The following is a 22,906-nucleotide window of genomic DNA, read 5'->3' on the forward strand; positions in this document are numbered from 1 at the left end:
GCTCGCCTATGCTGTAGATCAAGGTATACTGATTGATTGACTCAAATTTGAGATGGGGTTCTCTAGGGCTGTTCTCCAGTGGTTTACTTCATATATAAATGGAAGAACTTTTAATGTTGCTATTAACGATGTTATGTTGAATGTGTCCAACTTGTCTTGTGAAGTAGCCCAGGGCTCTGTTCTGGGGCCTGTTTTGTTATTATTGTACCTGATGCCTCTTGGTTGGTCGATCCATGGTTCTGAAAATGTGTCATCATTTCTATGCAGATGATAGTCAGTTATATTGCTCCTTCAGTGACTCGGAGTTTGACTTTTTATCTGAGTTCTTGGATTGTGTATCTTTTATCATAAAATGGTTGCCATCAAATTATTTTCAGATAAACTCTAACAAAACAGAAACTCTGATCATCACTCCAAATAAAAAGATCCCCCTGATTAAAAACTCCTTTTGGTGCTCTGGGCTCGTCTGTGAAAACCAGCCTCAGAAACCTTGGGGTTGTGTTTGATCAAGCAATGTCTTTGCAGGGTAACTGTTGTCAACTGACCAAAAACTGTTTTTATCAGCTGAGAAATATCTCTGAAGTGAGGAATCTCTTGTCAAAATCAGATCTCAAAATGATCATCCATGCTTTCATAATGTCTTGCATTGATTATTGTAATTCTGTTTTTACTTGTTTCAACAAGTCGACTCTAAACAGACTTCAGATCGTACAGAACGCTGCTGCCAGACTTTTGACTGATGCACCCAGAACAGCCCACATTACCCCCATTATATCAAGTCTTCATTGGCTTCCAGTCAAATTTCACATAGTTTAAAATATTTAGTCCTGACTCCGTGCGTTGCATGGTCAGGCCCCTTAGTATATCACTGACGAGTTGTGTCCGTACACGTCAGAGCACACCCTTCGGTCTTCAGGCCTTTTGGTTAATTTGACTTTTATATCATTTTTATGATGCTGCTCCTGTTTTTGTAAATTTACCTTTGTTTTATTATCCTTTTATGATGTTGCTCTTGATGATGTTTTTATTTCTCCTCTGTTCTGTACAGCACTTTGTGATTTTTATCTGCAAAAATCGCTTTATAAATGAAAGTTTACTTACTTAATTACTTACTTACTTGATAAATGATGCTTCAAATTCGTCACTTTCACATCTCTGTATGTGTTTGAAACAGAACCAAGCCCAGACTAAGTGGACCTGGAGCTGAACCTGGACCCAGCTGTGTGTCCTTTAGAAGTAACAAGTCCATAGACAGAGCCTGGAACTTCAAAGGAGGTCCATCTACTGGGCCTCGGTAAGTGAACATAAAGAAGGTTGTTTTTTTTTTTCTTTCCTGTGTTTTCCTCCAGCTGCTCCTGAGCATGTCTGAGTGTCTGTGTCTTCTCCACAGCAGCTTGGAAGGTGTGGATGGTTCCTCTGGAGTTGAACTTGACTCCATCTTTATGGTGTGTACGTCTACAAAAGCCACGGTTACATGATGTCTGGAAAACAGTCACCAGGAATAAATATTTGCTCACTGGTAAAGATAGTAGCTCTAACAACAGGTAAAATGATAAACTGGTGACATTACAGCCTGTGAATGCTGTACAGGGACACATTTACTCCGGGTCCTAGTGCCAGCCGTCCAGTAAAGCCTGTTCCATTTAACGCGTTTACCGAAGTCTGTGTGTGTTTAACAAGTCCGTGTGAAAGTCTTCATGTTCATGCCTCCGTCCATCCACTCTTTTCAATATATCCATGTCGCATGGGGGCCGGCGGGGCGGCTTGCAGCATCCCCTTGGTGCGCTCGGCGACTCTGGGCGTGGTTGTCGCCCCTGGGGGCGCTGCTCTCGGTGCTGCTTCCGTTCCGGGTCCTTCTGGCCTGGGGTCCGGACCCTGCTGGCTCTGGGCCCACCGGCGGGTGCCTGCCAGCTGCCCGTTCCGCGCGGCTCTGGCCGTCTGCTGGGTGGGGGCCTTGGCTCCTCTGCTGGGGTCTCGGGCGGGGGGCTCTCTGGGCCCTTCCCTCGGGGGGTTGGGTGCTTGGGTGTGGGTGGGTGGGGGGTGCTGGATGCTGGCGGTGGGCCTTGGGGTTGGGGGTTGGGGTCAGTGGGGGGATGCGCTGGGTGCTCGGCTGCTTGGGGCTTCCTCGGATGTGTGTATGGGGGGCGGTGGCTGCCTCTCGGCCTGGGATCTTGGGGGCATCTGGGGGGTTGCCTGGGGCTCCCTGGCCTCCGCTCTTTCTGCTGGCCTGGTAACACTGCTCTCCCTTTTTATATCCTCCCTATAATAAAAGATTTCTTACCCTTCCTTAGGGAGGGCTGGTGATGGTCACAATTAAGCAATAAAATAAATCAATGAATTTTATTGCAATAACAAAATATGCATTGCTGTCTCATAATGATTACACTTCTTGTGGTGTTGACCTTTGACAGCATGTGCAGACAAGTAAAAAAAAGGCTCTTATTAAATAGTCTAGGCTAGAGTCCGGGCCGCCGCCATCTTGGATTATGTTGTTACCAGCGCGTCATTGCCGCAAGTCGCACATGCGCAAAACGATCCAAATTAACTTAAAGCCGCTTTAACCAAGTGAAGTGTTTACAAGAAAGAGGAATTATCTAGTTCGGTATTAAAAATGGAATAAATCAGCCACCTAATTCGGAATTAACTTTAATTTGGAATTAAATTAGCATTAGGAATTATGTGTTTACAAGGTCAGGTTAAAGAGGAATTAACTTGTATTCCACTTTAAAGAGGAATTAAAGCTCCCATGTAAACGTGGCCAATGACACTAAACCTGTCAGCCCTTCATCAAACCATTGTGCACTTCCACACACACGCACGCACGCACGCACACACGCACGCACGCACGCACACACACACAGATGATTGGAGCAGGCCTTCACTCATCACCTTTAATGTGTTTGTGTTCCAGCTGCTGGAGGACAACATCGTCAGCTTTGTTAAAGCTGAACTCAAACACATGCAGAAGATTGTGGATGGAGATGATTCAGAGTGCTCAGAGAGTCAGATGGAGGGTGAAGATGAGGAGCAGAGGAGGAGCAGGGAGGCCTTTCTGAACATCACACTGTATTTCCTGAAGAGGATGAAACAGCAGGAGCTGGCTGAGCGTCTGCAGAGCAGTAAGAGCATGTGAACATCTTCACTGTGAGGAACATCACATGAAGGACACAAAGCTGGCTTTTCTTTTTCAAAGCACGATTCCATCAGACAAATTTAATCTGCTAACTCTAATCAAACTTGTTGTCATTGATATTTTAGCCTTGAAAACACTTGTTTTAATTTTTTGCCATACAGTTAAACGTACGAAGGTTAAGTAAAAAGCAATCTCGCCTCTTATAGGCAGTACAATCTCCTTTAAACTGCCTTTTGTCCTTAGCTTAGCTTAGCTTAGCTTAAATTTAGCACCTATGGCTTCTCTCTCCTCCCCTCCGCTCTCCTGCCCGGTGTGTCAGATGTTTACTTACTCCTCGTCCTCCTTTAGGGACAATGGTAGTTGCATAAAGTGTAGCGTACTGTTAGATATGGAGGCGAGGATCAACAATCTGGAGAAGCGGTTCCGCACCCCTGATACCAAAACCGAAGCTAGCAAGCAGGACCTAGCCGGTGCGGACCGTGCTAGCTCTAGCTTAGCCTCCCCCCCGGCCAGCAATGAGTGGGTTACTGTCCGTGGTAAGCATAGTCGAAGGTCAAAAAGCCGCTCGGGACACCACCATGTTCACGTCTCAAACAGGTTCTCCCCCCTCTGTGAGGACAACACACTCACCGGGGAACAAACTCTGATAATTGGCGACTCCATAGTGAGAAACGTGAAGCTAGCGAAGTCAGCGGGCATTGTGAGGTGCATCCCAGGGGCCAGAGCGGGCGACATAGAATCAAATCTAAAGTTGCTGGCAAAGAGTAATCGTAAGTTTGATAGGATAGTCCTCCATGTCGGCACTAATGACTCCCGACGTCGCCAGTCGGAAGCAACCAAAGTGAACATTGAATCAGTTTGTGCTTATGCTAAAACAATGTCGGACTCCGTAATTTTCTCTGGTCCTTTACCAAATCTGACCAGTGATGACATGTATAGCCGCATGTCATCATTTAACCGCTGGCTATCGAGGTGGTGTCCAGAAAACGAGGTGGGCTTCATTGATAATTGGAGATCCTTCTGGGGAAAACCGAACCTGATAGGAAGAGATGGAATCCATCCTACTTTGGAGGGAGCATCTCTACTATCAGAAAACATGGCACATTTATGACATCTCATGAATGAGACCATGTTACAGAGGGGGAGTCCTCCACGCCCCTCTGCGCTTGCCTTAGGACAGTTTCCCTCCCATTGCTATCAGGATAGCTGTGTTCATCGCCATGACAACTGTTGTGATGGTGATGAATATTATTTTATGGAGACGGTGTCAGTCCCCCGACCCATATTTCACAATGATTTTAACATAAAATCAAATAAAAGAGCTATCAATTATAAAAATCTGAAAAAAATTAAAATCTCAAATCTAGAAACACCAAAACATAAAACCATTAGATGTGCTCTATTAAATATTAGATCACTGAGATCCAAATCTCTACTAGTAAATGACCTTATCTCAGAAAATAACTTTGATTTATTCTGTTTAACTGAAACATGGCTGTATCAAGATGAATATGTTAGTTTAAATGAAGCCACTCCTCCCAGTCATTTAAATACGCATATGCCACGAGACATAGGCCGTGGAGGTGGTGTAGCAGCTATTTATCATTCCTCTCTCCTAATCTATCCTAAACCAAAGGCCAATTACACTTCCTTTGAAAGCCTGGTTCTAAATTTATCTCATATCGAATCAAAAACCTGCCAGCCAGTCTTATTTGCGATAATTTACTGTCCTCCAGGCCCTTACTCTGAATTTCTATCAGAATTCTCTGAGTTTATATCAAACTTAGTCCTCAGTTCTGATAAAATACTGATAGTAGGAGATTTTAATATCCATGTGGACAAAGATAGTGATAGCCTGAGCTCAGCCTTTATGTCCCTAATAGACTCAGTTGGCTTTTTTCAAACTATTAATGAAGCTACTCATCGTTTAAATCATACTCTTGATCTTGTTCTAACATATGGCCTTGATATTAATGAACTAAAAGTCTACCCTGAAAATCCTCTGCTATCAGATCACTTTTTAATATCTTTTAACATTATCCTAGAGGATCTCGCACTGTGCAATAAAATAGTTACAAGTAGAAATCTATCCAACAGTGCTGTGGCTAAATTTAAAGAGGCCATTCCTGCTGCCTTAAACTCAGTGCACCATCCAATAAATAACTATGATATTAATTATAACCCCTCTCAACTGGATCTGCTTGTCGATAGCTCTGCTAGTCTACTAAAATCCACCTTGGACTCAATTGCCCCATTGAGGGAAAAAACTATTAAACGTCAGAGGAAAGCTCCGTGGTTTAGCTTTGAAACTCACACACTCAAACAAACAACCCGTAAATTAGAGAGAATGTGGCGCTCCAATAAAACAGAGGAGTCACGAATACTTTGGCAAGAAAGCCATAGTAAATACATGACAGCCTTACGACATAGTCGATCTACATACTACTCCTCACTAATTGAAGAAAATAAAAATAATCCGAGGTACCTTTTCAGCACTGTGGCCAGGCTAACACAAAGTCAGAGCTCTATTGAGCCCATGATTCCTCTAGCCCTCAGCTGTGAGGACTTTATGACATTTTTTAACGATAAAATTCACAAGATTAGAGATAAAATTAGCCACTCCCTGCCTTCACCTGGGCCTGCTGTACCATTAAATATAAATAGGCCTAACCTAAACTGTTTCACACATATAGGACTTCAGGAACTTAACTCTATTATTTCATCCTCCAAACCATCGACCTGCCTTTCAGATCCGATCCCAACTAAGCTGTTTAAAGAAGTTATTCCCCTAGTCTGCCCATCTTTGTTGGAGACAATAAATATATCCCTATCAATAGGCTACGTGCCACAGTCCTTTAAAGTAGCTGTAATCAAACCCCTTCTCAAAAAACCTACTCTTGATTCCAGCACTTTAGCAAACTACAGGCTTATATCTAATCTTCCTTTTATTTCAAAGATTCTTGAGAAAGTTGTGGCAGCTCAGCTCTGTGAATTTCTTCAAAACAACAGCCTGTTCGAGGACTTCCAGTCAGGCTTTAGAGCTCAACACAGCACAGAGACTGCTTTAGTTAAAGTAACTAATGATCTACTCTGGGCTTCAGATGAAGGACGACTCTCAGTGCTGGTTTTATTAGATCTTAGTGCAGCTTTTGACACTATAGATCACTATATTCTACTAGAGAGATTAGAGAAATTACTTGGAATCACAGGGACTGCCCTAAACTGGTTTAAGTCCTACCTATCTGATAGGTACCAGTTTGTACACGTGAATAATAAGTCTTCTGTGTACACTAAAGTAAGCTACAGGGTTCCTCAGGGCTCTGTGCTAGGTCCAATCCTCTTCTGTATCTATATGATCCCCCTTGGTAATGTTATGAGAAAATACTCTGTTAACTTCCACTGCTATGCTGATGATACCCAACTGTATGTATCAATGAAGCCAGGTGAGACAAATCAGCTATCTAAACTTGAGGCCTGTCTAAAGGACATTAGGGCCAGGATGGACCAAAATTTTCTTCTTCTCAACTCAGACAAGACTGAGGTCATTGTACTGGGCCCGCGACACCTTAGAGAAACCTATGCTAGCCTAACTGCCCTAGATGGAATTACTCTGGCACAAAGCACAACTGTTAGAAACCTTGGGGTTCTATTTGATCAGGACTTATCCTTCAACTCTCACATAAAACAAACTTCAAGAACTGCCTTCTTTCATCTCCGTAACATTGCTAAAATCAGATCTATCCTGTCTCAGGGCGACGCCGAAAAACTAGTCCATGCTTTTGTTACCTCTAGACTGGATTATTGTAATTCTCTTTTAGCAGGCTGCCCGAGCAAGTCGCTTAAGACACTTCAGCTGGTTCAAAATGCTGCAGCACGTGTACTGACTAAAACTAGGAGAAGAGATCACATTACTCCTGTATTAGCCTCTCTGCATTGGCTTCCCATAAAATATAGAATAGAATTCAAGATTCTTCTTCTCACTTATAAAGCCCTAAATGGACAGGCACCAGTCTATCTCAAGGAGCTTGTAGTGCCATACAATCCCCCCAGAACACTACGCTCTCAAAATGCTGGACTACTCGTTGTTCCATTTGTCTCTAAAAGTAGTATAGGAGGAAGAGCTTTCAGTTATCAGGCCCCACTTCTCTGGAACCATCTACCAACCACGGTTCGGGGGGCAGACACCCTCTCTACCTTTAAGGTTAGGCTCAAAACATTCCTCTTTGATAAAGCTTTTAGTTAGGAACCAGCTCATAGCTCATAATTAAGATGCAATAGGCATAGACTGCCGGAGGGGGGGGGGTCTGGCATGCTCGGTTGGAGAGAGGTTGGAGAGGGCGTTAAGAGAGAGGTCATTTAGGTTAGAGAGGGACCGGAGAGGGTCCCATTCCTCTTTCAAACACTCCCTCTATGTCTGCTTCTTCCCTTGTGTGTTTGCTCCTGTACTCCTTCTGGCTTTTGTCTTGCAGGTCCGTGGGATCCTCAGTGTGGAGTTACAGAGACTCAGCGGCTCTGTCTCCACCCTTTTCTCTGCACACACCCAACACAGCATAACGTGGATGGCTGTTCATCATAGGAATGGGATCCACACAAGGTTCCTGCTGCTTAACAGAAGGTTTTCCTTGCCGCCATGATGAATTCATGTTGGGTGTGGGATACATATGTATGTGTATATACGTATATATGCATATGTGTGTATCCATAAAATGAAGAGTCCGTCCTTAAGACTGCTCTACTGTAAAGTGCCTTGAGATACCATTGGTTATGATTTGGCACTATACAAATAAAGATTGATTGATTGATTGAAAGATTGATTGATTGAATCTGATGAACCATCCAGACTGAGAACATCACACACTTTGATCTCCAATGTTCAAACCTGCTCTGACTTCTCCACTCTAACATTATGTTTGTCTTCATTCAGGAACAAAGTCTACTCAATACCAACGTGAACTGAAGTCCAAGCTGAAGAATAAGTTCCAGTGTGTGCGTGAGGGCGTGGCTAAAGCAGGAAGTCCAACCCTCCTGAAGGATATCTTCACAGAGCTCTACATCACAGAGGGAGTGGGTGGAGAGGTCAACAGGGAACATGAGGTCATACAGATAGAAACAGCATCCAGGAGATCAGACGCAGCAGAAAGAGCCATCACACTAGAAGAGCTCTTTAAAGCTCCTCCTGGAAGACCTCGACCAATCAGGACAGTGATGACAAAGGGCGTGGCTGGCATTGGGAAAACACTCTTAACACACAAGGTCACTATGGACTGGGCTGAAGACAAAGCCCAGCAGGAGGTTCACTTCACATTCCCACTGACCTTCAGAGAGCTGAACGTGCTGAGGGGGAGGAGCTTCAGCTTGGTGGGACTTGTTGATCACTTCTTCTCTGGAAGCAAAGAAGCTGGAATCTGCAGCTTCCAGGACTTCCTGGTTATGTTCATCTTGGATGGTCTGGATGAGTGTCGGCTCCCTCTGGACTTCCTCAGCACTCAGACCCTAACTGATGTCTCAGAGTCCACCTCAGTGGAGGCTCTGCTGATAAACCTCATCAGAGGAGAACTGCTTCCATCAGCCCGCCTCTGGATAACCACACGGCCTGCAGCAGCCAATCAGATCCCTCCTGAGTTTGTGGACATGGTGACAGAGGTCAGAGGGTTCACTGACTCTCAGAAGGAGGAGTACTTCAGGAGGAGGTCCACAGATAAGAAGCAAGTCAGAAGGTTCATGTCCCACATCAGGACGTGTCGTAGCCTCCACATCATGTGCCACATCCCGCTCTTCTGCTGGATCACTGCTACAGTTCTGGAGGACGTGTTGAAGAGCAGAGAGGAGGCAGAGCTGCCCAGGACTCTGACTCAGATCTACAGCCACTATGTGGTCCTTCAGGCTAAAGTCAAGATGGTAAAGTTTGATGGTGGAGCTGCCACAGATCCACACTGGAGTCCACAGAGCAAGGAGATGATGGAGTCTCTGGGAAAACTGGCTTTTGAGCAGCTGCAGAAAGGAAAGCTGATCTTTTATGAGAGTGACCTGACAGAGTGTGGCATGGACCTCAGAGCAGCCTCAGTGTACTCAGGAGTGTTCACACAGGTCTTCAGAGAGGAGAGCAGCCTGTACCAGGACAAGGTGTTCACCTTCATCCACCTGAGCCTTCAGGAGTTTCTGGCTGCTTTTCACGTCCATCAGACCTTCATCAGCTCTAAAGTCAACCTGCTGGAACATCAACCAAAGAAGAAGAAGAACTTCAAGGTGTTTAAATTTCAAAAACCAACTTTGAACCTTCTCCATCAGAGTGCTGTGGACGAGGCCTTACGGAGTCCAAACGGACACTTGGACTTGTTCCTCCGCTTCCTGCTGGGTCTTTCACTGCTGACCAATCAGAGGCCCCTACAAGGTCTGCTGACACAGACAGGAAGTGACTCACAGACCAATCAGAGAACAGTTCAATACATCAAGGAGAAGCTGAGTGAGAGTTTGTCCACAGAGAGAAGCATCAACCTGTTCCACTGTCTGAATGAAGTGAATGATCGCTCTCTGCTGGAGGAGATCCAACAGTCCATGAGATCAGGACGTCTCTCCACAGAGGAACTGTCTCCAGCTCAGTGGTCAGCTCTGGTCTTCATCTTACTGTCATCACAAGAACATCTGGATGTCTTTGACCTGAAGAGATTCTCTCCTTCTGAGGAAGCTTTTCTGAAGCTGCTCCCAGTGGTTAAAGCCTCCAAGAAAGCTGAGTATGTGACTTTAGAAGAACAAGTATTTAATTCTCTCACAGACAAACATCTGCAAGGTTTCTCTGATTCTTTATCAGGTTAAGTTTCTGTGGTCTGTCAGAGAGAAGCTGTGCAGCTCTGTCCTCAGTCCTCAGCTCTCAGTCCTCTAGTGTTAAACATCTGGACCTGAGTAACAATGATCTGCAGGATTCAGGAGTGAAGCTGCTGTGTGAAGGACTGAAGAGTCGCTGTAAACTGGACTCTCTCAGGTCAGTGGGATCACATGGAATCAAAAAACTCAACATTTTTACTCTGTATGTATATATATATATATATATATATATATATATATATATATATATATATATATATATATATATATATATATATATATATATATATATTATGATTCAGTTTTAGTCATAGTCTTTTGACTAAAATGCAATTTAGTTTTAGTTAATGTTACGGCCACAAAAAGGTAGACCGTCACTGAACAAACTAAGACACAACTGAACGTCCACAACAAAGAGATTGTGCAAAAAAGCCTTTTATTTCTAGGCAGGGCACTTTTCAATAAAGATGTTGGCGAGGTACAAATCCATAGGTTATGCTAAATCAATGTAATTACTAAAACAAAACAAAACATCAGTAAAGTTTAGAAAGAATAATTTTGATTAAAAACATGTTTTAAAACCAAACAAATCATTGCTGTGACTGGACAGGATACAACACTCAACACTCACACACACTTACTGACGTGCACACGTGTACATGCCTGCATGCGCAAGTGCCTAACAATTTTTTCTAGGTGTTTACATGTCACGTAGACGGGGATCGATCGTGAAGGTCACCTGATCGCTATAGCTTCACTCACGCCACACCTGCCACTATACCCAACTATTTTAATTGGGTAAGTTTACTGAAAGTTAGGCAGGCAGGTACACGTGCGATGGACTGATGCACATGAATTTGGAATAGATTAACCCCCCATATGCACACACACACACACACACACACACACACACACACACACACACACACACACACACACACACACACACACACACACACAGGTATATATACAGTATCACAAAAGTGAGTACACCCTTCCCATATCTGTAAATATATAAGTATAACTTTTCATGGGACAACATTGAAGAAATTACATTTTGATACAATATAAAGTAGTCAGTGTACAGCTTGTATAACAGTGTAAATGTCCCCTCACAATAACTCAACACAGCCATTAATGTCTAAACTTCAAATTCAAGGTGCCACAGTGGGTGACAGTCGCTCCAGTGGTAACTGTCATTGTGTCCTTGGACAAGGCACTTCACCCACATTGCCTGGTATGAATGTAGTGTGTGAGTGAGTGTTGATGGTGGTGGAGGGGGCCGACGGTACACTAAGGCAGCCTCGCTTCTGTCAGTCTGCCCCTGGGCTGCTGTGACTACAATAGTAGCTTACCACCACTAAGTGTGGAGTGAAAGAATAATGCCTTTCATTTTAATTTTGTGTATTTATTTAGCACACATAAAAAACAACATTATTGGGGGAGGTAAACTATTCCAGAGCAGAGGGCCTCTATAGGATATGTTAAATTGATGATGTGTTGTACGGGCAAATGGTAGATATAGAGAATAGTTATTGTCATTACTGTGTCTTCTACGGTATGATTGTATATTTGAAGTAAAGGTAAATAAAAAAACTTTGAAAAGTGACAGAAACATCTTGCCTACTATAAATAAACTTGTGTATGAATAAACATTAACTTATGAAATGGTAAAATCACATAATTGGTGAAAAGTGGAGCTGACGTTTTTATTTTCTGAATAATACATAATTTCTTGAGATGAGTGGGGTATGAGGCTTCCCAGACCATATTGGAATAATTTAGATAAGGAATTAAAAAGCTGTAGAGTAAAGTTAAATGGGCAGAGGCATGAATTAAAGGGCAAACTTTTCGTAATGTTCCAGTCATCTTTGTGGTTCTTTTGCAAACAAGATCTAGGTGATTTGATTTCAGTTATTCATCAACTAATTGTGCCAAAAATGTAGTGGTATTGACTTGCAAGATTTCTAACCCATTAATGTACAATTTTGCTTGCTGTATATGATACAATTTGTTTATATTACAAAAGATCATGGAGTTACATTTCTTTATGTTAAAGCTGATATCCAGAGTTTCTGAGAAGTGTTTATGTATGATTCTTTTGAAATGCGAAAAAATATCTAACCCGTCTTTTACTATGGTCTGCTGCCAGTGGTCATTCATATACATTAATGTATATAAGTACCTCCTTCGTCCTATAGACCCCTATACAAACGGAAACGATCGCCAATTGCGCCCAGCCAATAGGCTTTGACTTCATGTTTTTGAGACTGTCAATCAAAGTGAATGGGGAACTGTGCACAGAAACAAGGCCACGCATCACAACAGCAAACGTGTAAATATAATTTTGGCTCTTACCTAACCCATAGACCCATATCAATGTGACCCGATGCATCCTTGTTATGTTCCGCGATGCGCACGCAGAAAATTCGAGGCGTGACTTCTGGTAGATTGCAGAGGCAGGGGGAGGAAGTGAGGCTGTTTAGGGTGAGACGTTGAGACATTACCCGGGAAATCCCGGGATCTCCCAGACAACCTCTCAGGTCCCTGCAAAGGCTCAAAAGACCCTCAGCCCAAACTGACACCGACAATCAGCATCCTTTCATTTGTAAATTGACCATTGCTGGAGGAATCAGAAGGGGAGGGGGAGATGTGAGACTGAATCACACAAAGTACCAAACATGGGGGTGGAAATTACTTTTTTTCACCTTATAATCTTTTTCACACTCTTGCTATACTTCAGTACTTCCCCATTAGATCAAATGTAAAGAGGGATAAAGTCACCATAGCTGATTGTAAACAGTGAGTCTGACAGAGATTTAGATCATTAACCCCTTTGGAGCGTTGATTATTTTGAAAAAAAATTACGGAAATGTGGTATCGGTCTCCAAGGTAGAAATGCTGAGTTAGCTGCTAAAGCTAATGCTGCACACAAGCTAAAAAATCTGGTTTTTCCTGGCTTTTCAAAAGTGATCAATCAGCTAAACAGTGCTGTTTCACTTATCGGCCTGTCCATCTTGTGCACTTCCTTCAAATTTGTAAAATAATATCTTAATAAAAATAATCATGGACCTGGTTAGAGAATGGTGTACCTCGTAAATGTACCTTTTCAAAGTGAGAACTTATGCTGTGCTTTTCTCGCTTTACGATCAATAATAACGATACATTCTCAAAAACACTTTACAGTTAAAACTAAAAAAAGTAAATACAATGAAAAACTATCAACAATAAAGGTAAATAGAGAAAATACAGGAGTAGGAAGCAGAGGAGCTCTAGCTATAATACTGCTTCTCACATCAAATATGAGTATCATCAACTGTAATGCAGATTTCACTTGTTTGTTGCTCAATTGGCTGACTGTGGCACAAAAAGAGGCATACAAACAGTGGCTTTTGGAGAAGATCGTTCATGTATAACAAGCAGAGGACCGCCCAGGTGTGAAATGGTGCAAATTTACATATCCATAGAAATAGCCTATTGCTTGCTCTCAAATGAGAAGTCATTTCTTTTGTGCTGAGGTGGATAAATACCTCACTGCACATAGTCTCCAGTCTTCAGTGCCCTCAAGAAGGAACAAAGATGCAGAGAAGACTGAACACTAAACAGGCGTTGGAAATTATCCTGAACGAAGCAAACCCTTGTGACTCGGATGAAGAAGACATAAACCAGCCGGATTCGGACTCTGAGCTGTCTTCAGGTTAGATTTCCCAAACATCCTATTTTCATTTCATATTATTTCCTATTTCATTTCAAACAAGAAAGTGGAAAATACAAAAAAGGCGGAGTGGAGTGACCGAAACATCCACTCTGCCTTCTTTGTATTTTCTACGTTTATCTACATTCACTGTCATCTGATATCATTTACCTTTCCCATTGCTCATAATTTGAATTTGTTCACACTGCAGATGAGAAGACTGCTCCTCTACCAAAAAAGAAAGCTCGGTTGGGGAGTGAGCCGACAGAGACGGCGAAAGATGGCACAGTGTGGCGTGAAGAACAGGTGGGGACACTTCTCCATTTCACCCCAATAGAACCTTACGATGCACATGGAGAGCCAACGGCTAAGGCAAGAAATAGTATCGGGAGTCGCCTCCAGAGCTTCCTCTGTTTCATCAGTCATGACATGCTTCGTAGCATTCAAGAATGGACTATTCAGCATGCACGATCAACAGAGCAAGTGGATTGGTTCATGGCCCTGCCTGAACTAAAGGCATTTATTGCTGTCATCATCTTGCGGGGGGTGATCAAAGTTCCATCACTGCGTGACAGCTGGTCAGCAAACCTGGGAAACCCACAGATCCTTGCAACTATGTCCCGAAACCACTTCCAAGACATCATGCGACACCTACGCATTGATTACATGTTCACGCGCAGTGAGTGAGCGGAGACCGATAAGTTTGCTGTAATTTCCGATGTGTGGGGATTGTTTGTCACCAACTGCAGCACATCCTAAAACCCTGGTCGACACATCACTATTGATGAACAGCTTTTCCCATCAAAGACTCGCTGCTGTTTCCTGCAGTACATTGCAACAAAACCTGACAAGTTTGGGAACAAATTTTGAGTGGCTTGCGACTTGAAATCCAAGTACATCTGCAATATCCCATATCTTGGCAAGGACCCCAGTCGTCCTAGTGGGGAGAGACTGTGTAGTGATGAGGCTGATGGAACCATTCATGAACAAGGGTCGAACTGTCACCACCGACAATTCGTTTAATTGCTGTCACTTGCACAACGACTGCTTAGCCAGAAAACCACCATCCTTGGCACAGTAAACAAGATTCGCAGGGAAATGCCTCTGTCAACTTTTGTATATTTCTCGTCACACACTCCTCATCAATAAATCTCAGCAAAAACTGAAAAAAGTGGCTCCCCCTCCTGTGGTGCCTTGTTTACAAAACAAAAGCGTCTGTTTGCAGCTTAGGAGAAGATGTTAGGTAAAAGCCTTCAGATCAAGTGACCATTCTGTGGGCTCCATAGGTATAAATAAAAAATGACCCACCAATGGTGCTTCTAGGGTTAAGTGTTAATTTATTAAGTTGAAACCATTTAGATATTGACAATAGCTCATCATTTGCATATTCAATCAAGTGATTAAAGTGAGTTATTATAAGAGGTGTCATCGGCAAATAATATGGGAAGAAAATGTATGTAAAATGTTGGTAGATAATTAATATATATTAGAAATAATTCTGTAAAGCACTTTGAGTGTCTATGATAAAGCGCTATATATAATACAATGCAATATTATTATTATGATTATTATTATTATTAGGCCCGAGCGCCATGAGCTGGCGAAGGGCCTCTTGCTCTCATAGTGGCCACACTATGAGGGAAGGGGCGGAGCCTATGCAAAAGCGACGTGCCCGTCAGGGACCCTTGTCAATGACGTAGGCATGTCCCTGCGCTTTCCGAAAATGTATCGTTTATGGTACTCAAAAAGAGGTAATTTTTCTTATTGGGTTGGGTTATTATTCATTCTTTCTTTTTTCTTTATTTCCCGGTGTTGGAACCAACTCACCTACTTTTCACCCACTGAGCCATTATGTAGTCTCAAAAATTCAAACAAAATTCAATCGCGCGCTTCTCTAATTTCTGGCTATTTCCGATTTTAAAAATGAAAAAATCTCACGCGCCAGCACCCCTAAGTATGCCAAAATGTATTACGAGAAAGGAATTGCCAAAAAAAATAATTCATCATAGAATCATGAAAATTGAAACATGACAAAACAAGTAAAAAATATTATTACGACCACACACACACACACACACACACACACACACACACACGCGCACACACACACGCACGCACATGAATCATCATCTTTATTATTATCAGGGCTCTACACAAACTTATTCAGTGATGGCATTTGTGTGACAAACTTTCTTTGTTGGTCGAGGGGGTGTACGGCATCGCCACGCATGCTAATGAATAGTTGACTTAACTGGCGTACTGTAGTTTTGTATGAAGTAAAGATTGACACTGACTCAAGATATAGTTACAATGTTGTGTCAATATTAACCTCTTATTAACATTATTATTATAACATTACAATTATTACTATTACTACTTTCAATTTCAAAATAATATCCCTATCTAAATGTACTACTACTGTATTATTGTTATTCCTATTCTTATATCATTTTTTTTTATTTTATAGTTACTCGATTCTCATATTATTTTGAAAACTCTACTTAAGCTCCTCCCACTATATGAATACATACTGCCGAAGGGCACAGTACTAGTTATTATTAATAAGTGAATGTCTCTCTCCCACAGACTGAGTTTCTGTGGTCTCACAGAGAGAAGCTGTGCAGCTTTGTCCTCAGTACTCAGCTCTCAGTCTTCCAGTGTGAAACATCTGGACCTGAGTAACAACCATCTGGAGGATTCAGGAGTAAAGCTGCTGTGTGAAGGACTGAAGAGTCCTCACTGTAAACTGGACTCTCTCAGGTCAGTGGGATCACATGTTCCATAAACATTATCCTGTTTTTTGTCTCCTCACTTGTTTCCTGAGTTGTGGAGGTTTGTCTGAATCCAGTCTGTCAGGTTGTGTCATCACAGAGGTGGGCGGGGCTTCTCTGGCAGCAGCTTTGAGCTCCAACTCCTCCAGTGTGAGAGAGCTGGACCTGAGCTACAACCATCCAGGAGACTCAGCAGTGAAGCTGCTCTCTCAGAAACTACACACTCTGAGGTGAGACACATCACAGCAGCAGAAATGTGGGACACTAAAGGAGGAGGACTGGGACAGGTTAGAGCAGGAGTGCCCAAATTCTGTTCATTGAAGGCCAAAAATGAATCACGGTGGAAGGCGGAGGGCCAAAACTTAAAATGCATGCTGCCGTGCTTGAAATTAAATATGATAACATCACTGTGCAAAAAAAACCAAAACACTTACAATAGTTATTTTAGAGTGGGGTTTTGGTTACAAGCGACAGACAGCAAACCAGGCCGCAGCATGGCCGGTGGCCCCCCACCCCCATGGACGTCGGTGCATCCCCTACAAGCGTGCCTGTGGCAAGTCCGTCGTGGCTCTTGGAGTGAGTCCCGCATTTTCTAGAAAATCTTGGACTCATGTTACCAACTAATTTTAAACTTTCTGTTATTAGTGTGCCACTGCCTTACATGCTCTATTTTAGTTCTGAACCCAACATCCTCTCACTCACTCACTCACAACCCCCTACTCCTAATATAAAACAATGGTAATTTGTGGTGATGGGAGGAAGTGCAACCAAAAATACATTCAGACTGCTGGAAAAGGGGGAAAATATAAATGAATAAATAATAATAAAATTCAAATGTGGGCAGTGGGCCAGCGGGCCACCTTTGGCCTGGATGCTGGCAGGGGGCCTTGGGGTTGGGGGTAGGGGTCTGTGGGGGGATGCGCTGGGTGCTCGGCTGCTTGGGGCTTCCTCGGATGTGTGTGTGGGGGGCGGTGGCTGCCTCTTGGCCTGGGATCTTGGGGGCATCTGGGGGGTTGCTCGGCCGCGGGGGGGTTGCCTGGGGCTCCCTTGCCCCCGCTCTTTCTGCTGGCCTGGCTGCATCTGCGGGCCCAGTGCAGTTCCTGGGTTTGCAGTAGCATTTTTTTTTGCACATATACTGGTATACGATGCACTGGCATGCCTTGGGATGTGGGATAAAACTCATACTGAGCTTAACCTTAGACACGTTAATCCCAAATACCTGCTTTAGGTACTACCATTCACTCATTCCCCCTGTTCACAGCCACCACCATTATAGCTAAGCTTCACACTTGTCACCATGCTGGCTGGATTACACAACATAATAAGCACAATATATTCTACAACCTCACATCTCACCCTCACTGCAAAACAATCTATTCTGCCCCACCTTTTCTATTTCCTACCTTGAGTCTCTCCTTCCTGCTCACCTTCCCCTCCCCTTCCCCCTCCCCCTCCACTTAGGTGTAACACTGCTCTCCCTTTTTATATCCTCCCTATAATAAAATATTTCTTACCCTTCCTTAGGGAGGGCTGGTGATGGTCACAATTAAGCAATAAAATAAATCAATGTATTTTATTGCAATAACAAAATATGCATTGCTGTCTCATAATGATTGCACCTCCTGTGGTGCTGACCTTTGACAGCATGTGCAAACAAGTAAAAAAAAAAAAAAGACAAAAATATAAATATCCTATGAAATAACATTTAAATGTTTTCTCTGACACAAGTTATTAACTCAAAAAAAGAGGGATGCACCGAAATGTGAATTATTGGCCAAAAACCGAAACACCAATATAAATGATTGCATTTCTAGCTCTGAATGTTATGAACCACTAAAACTAAAACATTGCAATTGTATAAATTAATATCAATGCTTCAAATAATTAATCAATTACATTACGAAAATATTTATGTAACATTGACATTCCAACAATGCATTATATGAATTAAAAAATTTATTGTTTAACTTATCCCTCTCAATACTAATGTAAAGGTCGTTATGAATTGTAGATTGTTGAAAACTCATGTCAAAGTATTTGTTAATCTTATTAACCATGCCTTGGATGGGAATAAATCCTTGACCGTGCTTTAGTTTTCAATGGCTCTTTAATTTGAGACACTCATGTGGTCGGCTATTCAATCAGAACCTGAAAACTTTTAATATAGTCCTTCAAACCAGATTACTGATCACTTAAGTTCAGGCAATGGAAACTCAAGAGAATGTAAGGAACACACAGAATGCTGACAGTGAGACTGATTTTACACAACAGAAGAACAAGATATAAACCACAGCGTTATGGGTTTGAAGTGGATATGCAATCCGATAAACCAGGAAAAGCTGCCACAAACCTTCCCCTAGAGATGGAAACCTTGTTCAACATAGTAGAGACCTTGTAAGTAACATAAAGGGATGAAATAAATGAACTGGGATTGCTTAGAAGCAGAATGGAGGAGTTTGAGAAACAAGGTAATGTTGTAACAAATCAGTGTATTACTGATGGGGCAGAGAACAAATCAACCCCAGAATCAAGATGATCCACAGATTGGCCAACATGAGGGAACACCTTCCCTTAATCCTCCAGGACCTAGCAGCACTGCTAACAGATCAAATAATGAAGCACCGCAACTTGATGATGACGTGAAGGTCAGTGCAGTCAACAGGCCTGCAGCTCTACGTCCCTGTAAACCACCAGACTTTCCTCCTGCTACTGGACAACGCTGGAATAGACCACCTACACTTCAGTTCTGTTTATCTTTTGTTTCTGCCACGTGTGCACCTTCTCCTCACCTACTACCCCCTTGTCTGCCAACACAGCATCAAGTCATATGCTCTTCAGTCCATGTTAAGAGTTTAAATCGGGCCCAAAAAATCTCAGCATCAGTTAACCACTGAATACGCACGAGTGGAACATAACCAGAACATAGAACCCAGTCCGTTACAGTATTGCAAACCAGACCGGGCGGCCCGTGCGGTCAGGAGTGAAGCTGCTGTGTGAAGGACTGAAGAGTCCTCACTGTAAACTGGACTCTTTCAGGTCAGTGGGATCACATGTTCCATCAACATTGTCATATTACTGATCCCTTCACTAAATCTGCAGCAAGTGAGGAATGAGCAAAATCAGAAAATAATATTCAGTGAATGTGAACGCTGAACAACAAAACACAACACAATGCCGTCATAGTAAGTAATTGAATGTCTTTCTCCCACAGACTGAGTTTCTGTAGTCTCTCAGAGAGAAGCTGTGCAGCTCTGCCCTCAGTCCTCAGCGCTCAGTCCTCTAGTGTGAAACATCTGGACCTGAGTCACAACCTTCTGCAGGATTCAGGAGTGAAGCTGCTGTGTGAAGGACTGAAGAGTCCTCACTGTAAACTGGACTCTTTCAGGTCAGTGGGATCACATGTTCCATCAACATTGTCATATTACTGATCCCTTCACTAAATCTGCCTCTTTGACTATTCAGGCTTCATCTCCTGTTTTTTTAACAACCTCGTAAATGATATTTTGACCCTGTAGGCCTAATCATTTTTTGGTATCATTAATTACTGAATCATCAGTTCTGATAACAAGTATGGAGTGGCATATACTGTACTATGTGCATGGTAAAGATCAATGGTATCAGTATTTGACATGAAACATCCATACCATGCATGTTGTTATAGGATAATATCTTATAATATCTTGCTGTGCTTTAACAACAATAAAAATAGTCTCTGGTTTCCCACCATGTTGAGTCATAAGCACAAAAAATCTGTCCCAAACTGTAAAATAATAATAATAATAATAATAATAATAATAATAATAATAATAATAATAATAATAATAATAATAATAATAATAATACATATTATTTATAGGCACCTTTCAAGGTACCCGAGGTTAGCGTACAGTAGTGAGAGGTCGTTGAAGGCCAACTCTGTCACTTCGGCGTGCGCAGGAGCAGACAGTCGGTGTTGGAGCTCGGAGCTTCACGTCTTGTGGCAGCGAAGGACAGCACTCACCACCCAAAACAAAATAAGAGCTGTTTAACCTTACCTCCCAACCTGGTGGGGTTTAAAAAGCTAAGCGTCAGCCCTGCCAGCGTTTGTCGGCAGGAAAGGAGAAAATCCCACCTAAGATCAGTTAAACTGGTCAGAGATAAAAAATGCAAGGTAGCTGAGAGGAGAAGAGGTTTAAGAATGACGCGCACTTGTTTGTCCCCTCCTTTTATAGGAGGTGGGAGGTTCTCCCATCAAACTGATGAGCTTCACCGGCCAATCAGGGTTGGCAAAATGAAATAGGTATTCTGAGGAATGTAGCAGAGGCAACATCCCATAGAAAGACATCTCTTGAAATATAATTATATAGAACGAATCCATGCATTTGTTACATCTAGACTAGATTAATGTAACTTCCTACTTTCAGGATGTCCCAATAACTTACTAAAAAGTATCCAGTTAATCCAGAATGCTGCAGCCAGAATACTAACTGGAACAAACAGGAGATACCATATTTCTACAATATTGGCTTCCCTTCATTTGCTTCCTGTAAAATCTAAAATGATCAAGCTCCTATATATCTTAGAGACGAGTTAGGGCCCTATCGTCCTGGCAGATCACTCTGCTCTCTGTTTGCTGGCCTTCTGGAAGTTCCTAATGTGTCTAGAAGTAGAACAGAAGGAAGAGTTTTCAGCTAGCAGGCCTCTCGCCTTTGGAATCAGCTCCAAGTCTCAGTACGGGAGGCTGCTACTCTCTCCACCTTTAAGGCTAAACTCAAAACCTACTTATATACTGAAGCGTATACCGTATTATGCGTTAACTTAACCGCTAGAGCAAAAATGTGCTTGTCCGTCAATGGTCATATTTATGGTCCTTGGAGTTGCTGTTAGATTACAAATAAACAAGAAGAGATTCAAATTCTGATGTAGCTGGTTATGATTTACAGTCCGGATAAACAGGATTGAATCACGACATAACCTAACAGCGGACATAGGCTCGTCTGTAAACGGTCGCATTTATACTGGTTCAATAAACGGAAAGAGATTCAAATTATAATGTAGCTGGTTATGATTTACAGTCCGCATAAATAGGACTGAATCATAAACAACATAAACGACATGGGCTCATCTGTAAATGGTCACATCTGCAGACCTTTGCGTCACTGTTAGCTTATCAATAAACGGGAAGAGATTTGTCACCTTTACAATAATAGTTGACTAGGCCACTTTTTTCTGCAGTCATGGTACCATAATCATTCACACTTTAAAGGCTTGGAAACACATTTATATCCCATTATTAAACATCCAGTAGGTCACAATGTATTGACACACTCTTTTAAAGAAAAAACAAATAAATCAATGAAATGTACAATCTGGATCTGATCTGGATGAAACTCAGTGGGATCATTGATTAACCAACCCAATATAACTGAGTCACATTTTATACAGATCCATCAATTACAAACCCAGATATGAATTTATATGATGATGAGAGACAGCCATTTTTATATTTGAAACAGTTTATTGATCAGGAGTCCCTCCAGCAGATGAAATTGTTCTTCCTTGGTGGAGGTAATAAAGCAGATGAAGTGTACGGCAGAGGTTTGAATCCTGTCAATAATGTGATGATGATTATTATCATTATTAAGTGAATGTCTTTCTCCAACAGACTGAGTTCCTGTGGTCTCTCAGAGAGAAGCTGTGCAGCTCTGTCCTCAGTCCTCAGCTCTCAGTCCTCTAGTGTAAAACATCTGGACCTGAGTAACAACCATCTGCAGGATTCAGGAGTGAAGCTGCTGTGTGAAGGACTGAAGAGTCCTCACTGTAAACTGGATTCTCTCAGGTCAGTGGGATCACATGTTCCATCAACATTGTCCTGTTCCTCGTCTTTTCACTTGTTTCCTGAGTTGTTGATGCTTTTTTTTAATCCAGTCTGTCAGGTTGTGTCATCACAGAGGTGGGCGGGGCTTCTCTGGCAGCAGCTTTGAGCTCCAACTCCTCCAGTGTAAGAGAGCTGGACCTGAGCTACAACCATCCAGGAGACTCAGCAGTGAAGCTGCTCTCTCAGAAACTGCACACTCTGAGGTGAGACACATCACAGCAGCTCATCACATGTTCACATCAATCCCCATCACATGTGTGACAGAGAGCTGTATCAGAGGAATGTGATGGAGGTGTGAGAGGTGGGACACTAAAGGAGGAGGACTGGGACAGGTTAGAGGGATGAAGGACAGCGATAAGAAGGTAGTGAGGAGTGAGGAGAGGCTGGTGGAGAAGGAAGAGGAAGTGAAACCAAATAGGGGAGGAAGAAGAGAGGAACACTTTGAAGGAGATGAAGAAGGTGAAGCTGTTGAAGACAAACCAGTAGAAACATGGAGAGCTTGATGGAGATGGCATCAGGTTTATGAGCAGCACTTTGGACTCACTGCCTGTGTTTGCTCCTGCAGGGCGGACCATGGAGGAGAGCAGAGGATCAAAGCTGGTGTGAGGAAGTGTAAGTGTGTGTGTGTG

General features: G+C 42.6%; 1 protein-coding gene across 1 annotated transcript in view; it reads left to right on the forward strand.

The window, feature by feature from the left end:
- Positions 1 to 22,906, forward strand: part of LOC114480419 (NACHT, LRR and PYD domains-containing protein 3-like) — a 38,027-nt gene that overhangs the window by 11,726 nt on the left and 3,395 nt on the right. Inside the window, exons 4-12 of the mRNA XM_028474555.1 lie at positions 1,175 to 1,294; positions 1,391 to 1,445; positions 2,912 to 3,119; positions 8,058 to 9,864; positions 16,236 to 16,409; positions 19,632 to 19,805; positions 22,065 to 22,238; positions 22,328 to 22,480; positions 22,843 to 22,889. Of these exons, the coding sequence (XP_028330356.1) occupies positions 1,175 to 1,294; positions 1,391 to 1,445; positions 2,912 to 3,119; positions 8,058 to 9,864; positions 16,236 to 16,409; positions 19,632 to 19,805; positions 22,065 to 22,238; positions 22,328 to 22,480; positions 22,843 to 22,889 (2,912 nt within the window). The remainder of the gene's footprint in view (positions 1 to 1,174; positions 1,295 to 1,390; positions 1,446 to 2,911; positions 3,120 to 8,057; positions 9,865 to 16,235; positions 16,410 to 19,631; positions 19,806 to 22,064; positions 22,239 to 22,327; positions 22,481 to 22,842; positions 22,890 to 22,906) is intronic.

The sequence above is a fragment of the Gouania willdenowi genome, chromosome 18, assembly GCF_900634775.1.
Source record: "Gouania willdenowi chromosome 18, fGouWil2.1, whole genome shotgun sequence".
NCBI lineage: Eukaryota > Metazoa > Chordata > Actinopteri > Blenniiformes > Gobiesocidae > Gouania > Gouania willdenowi.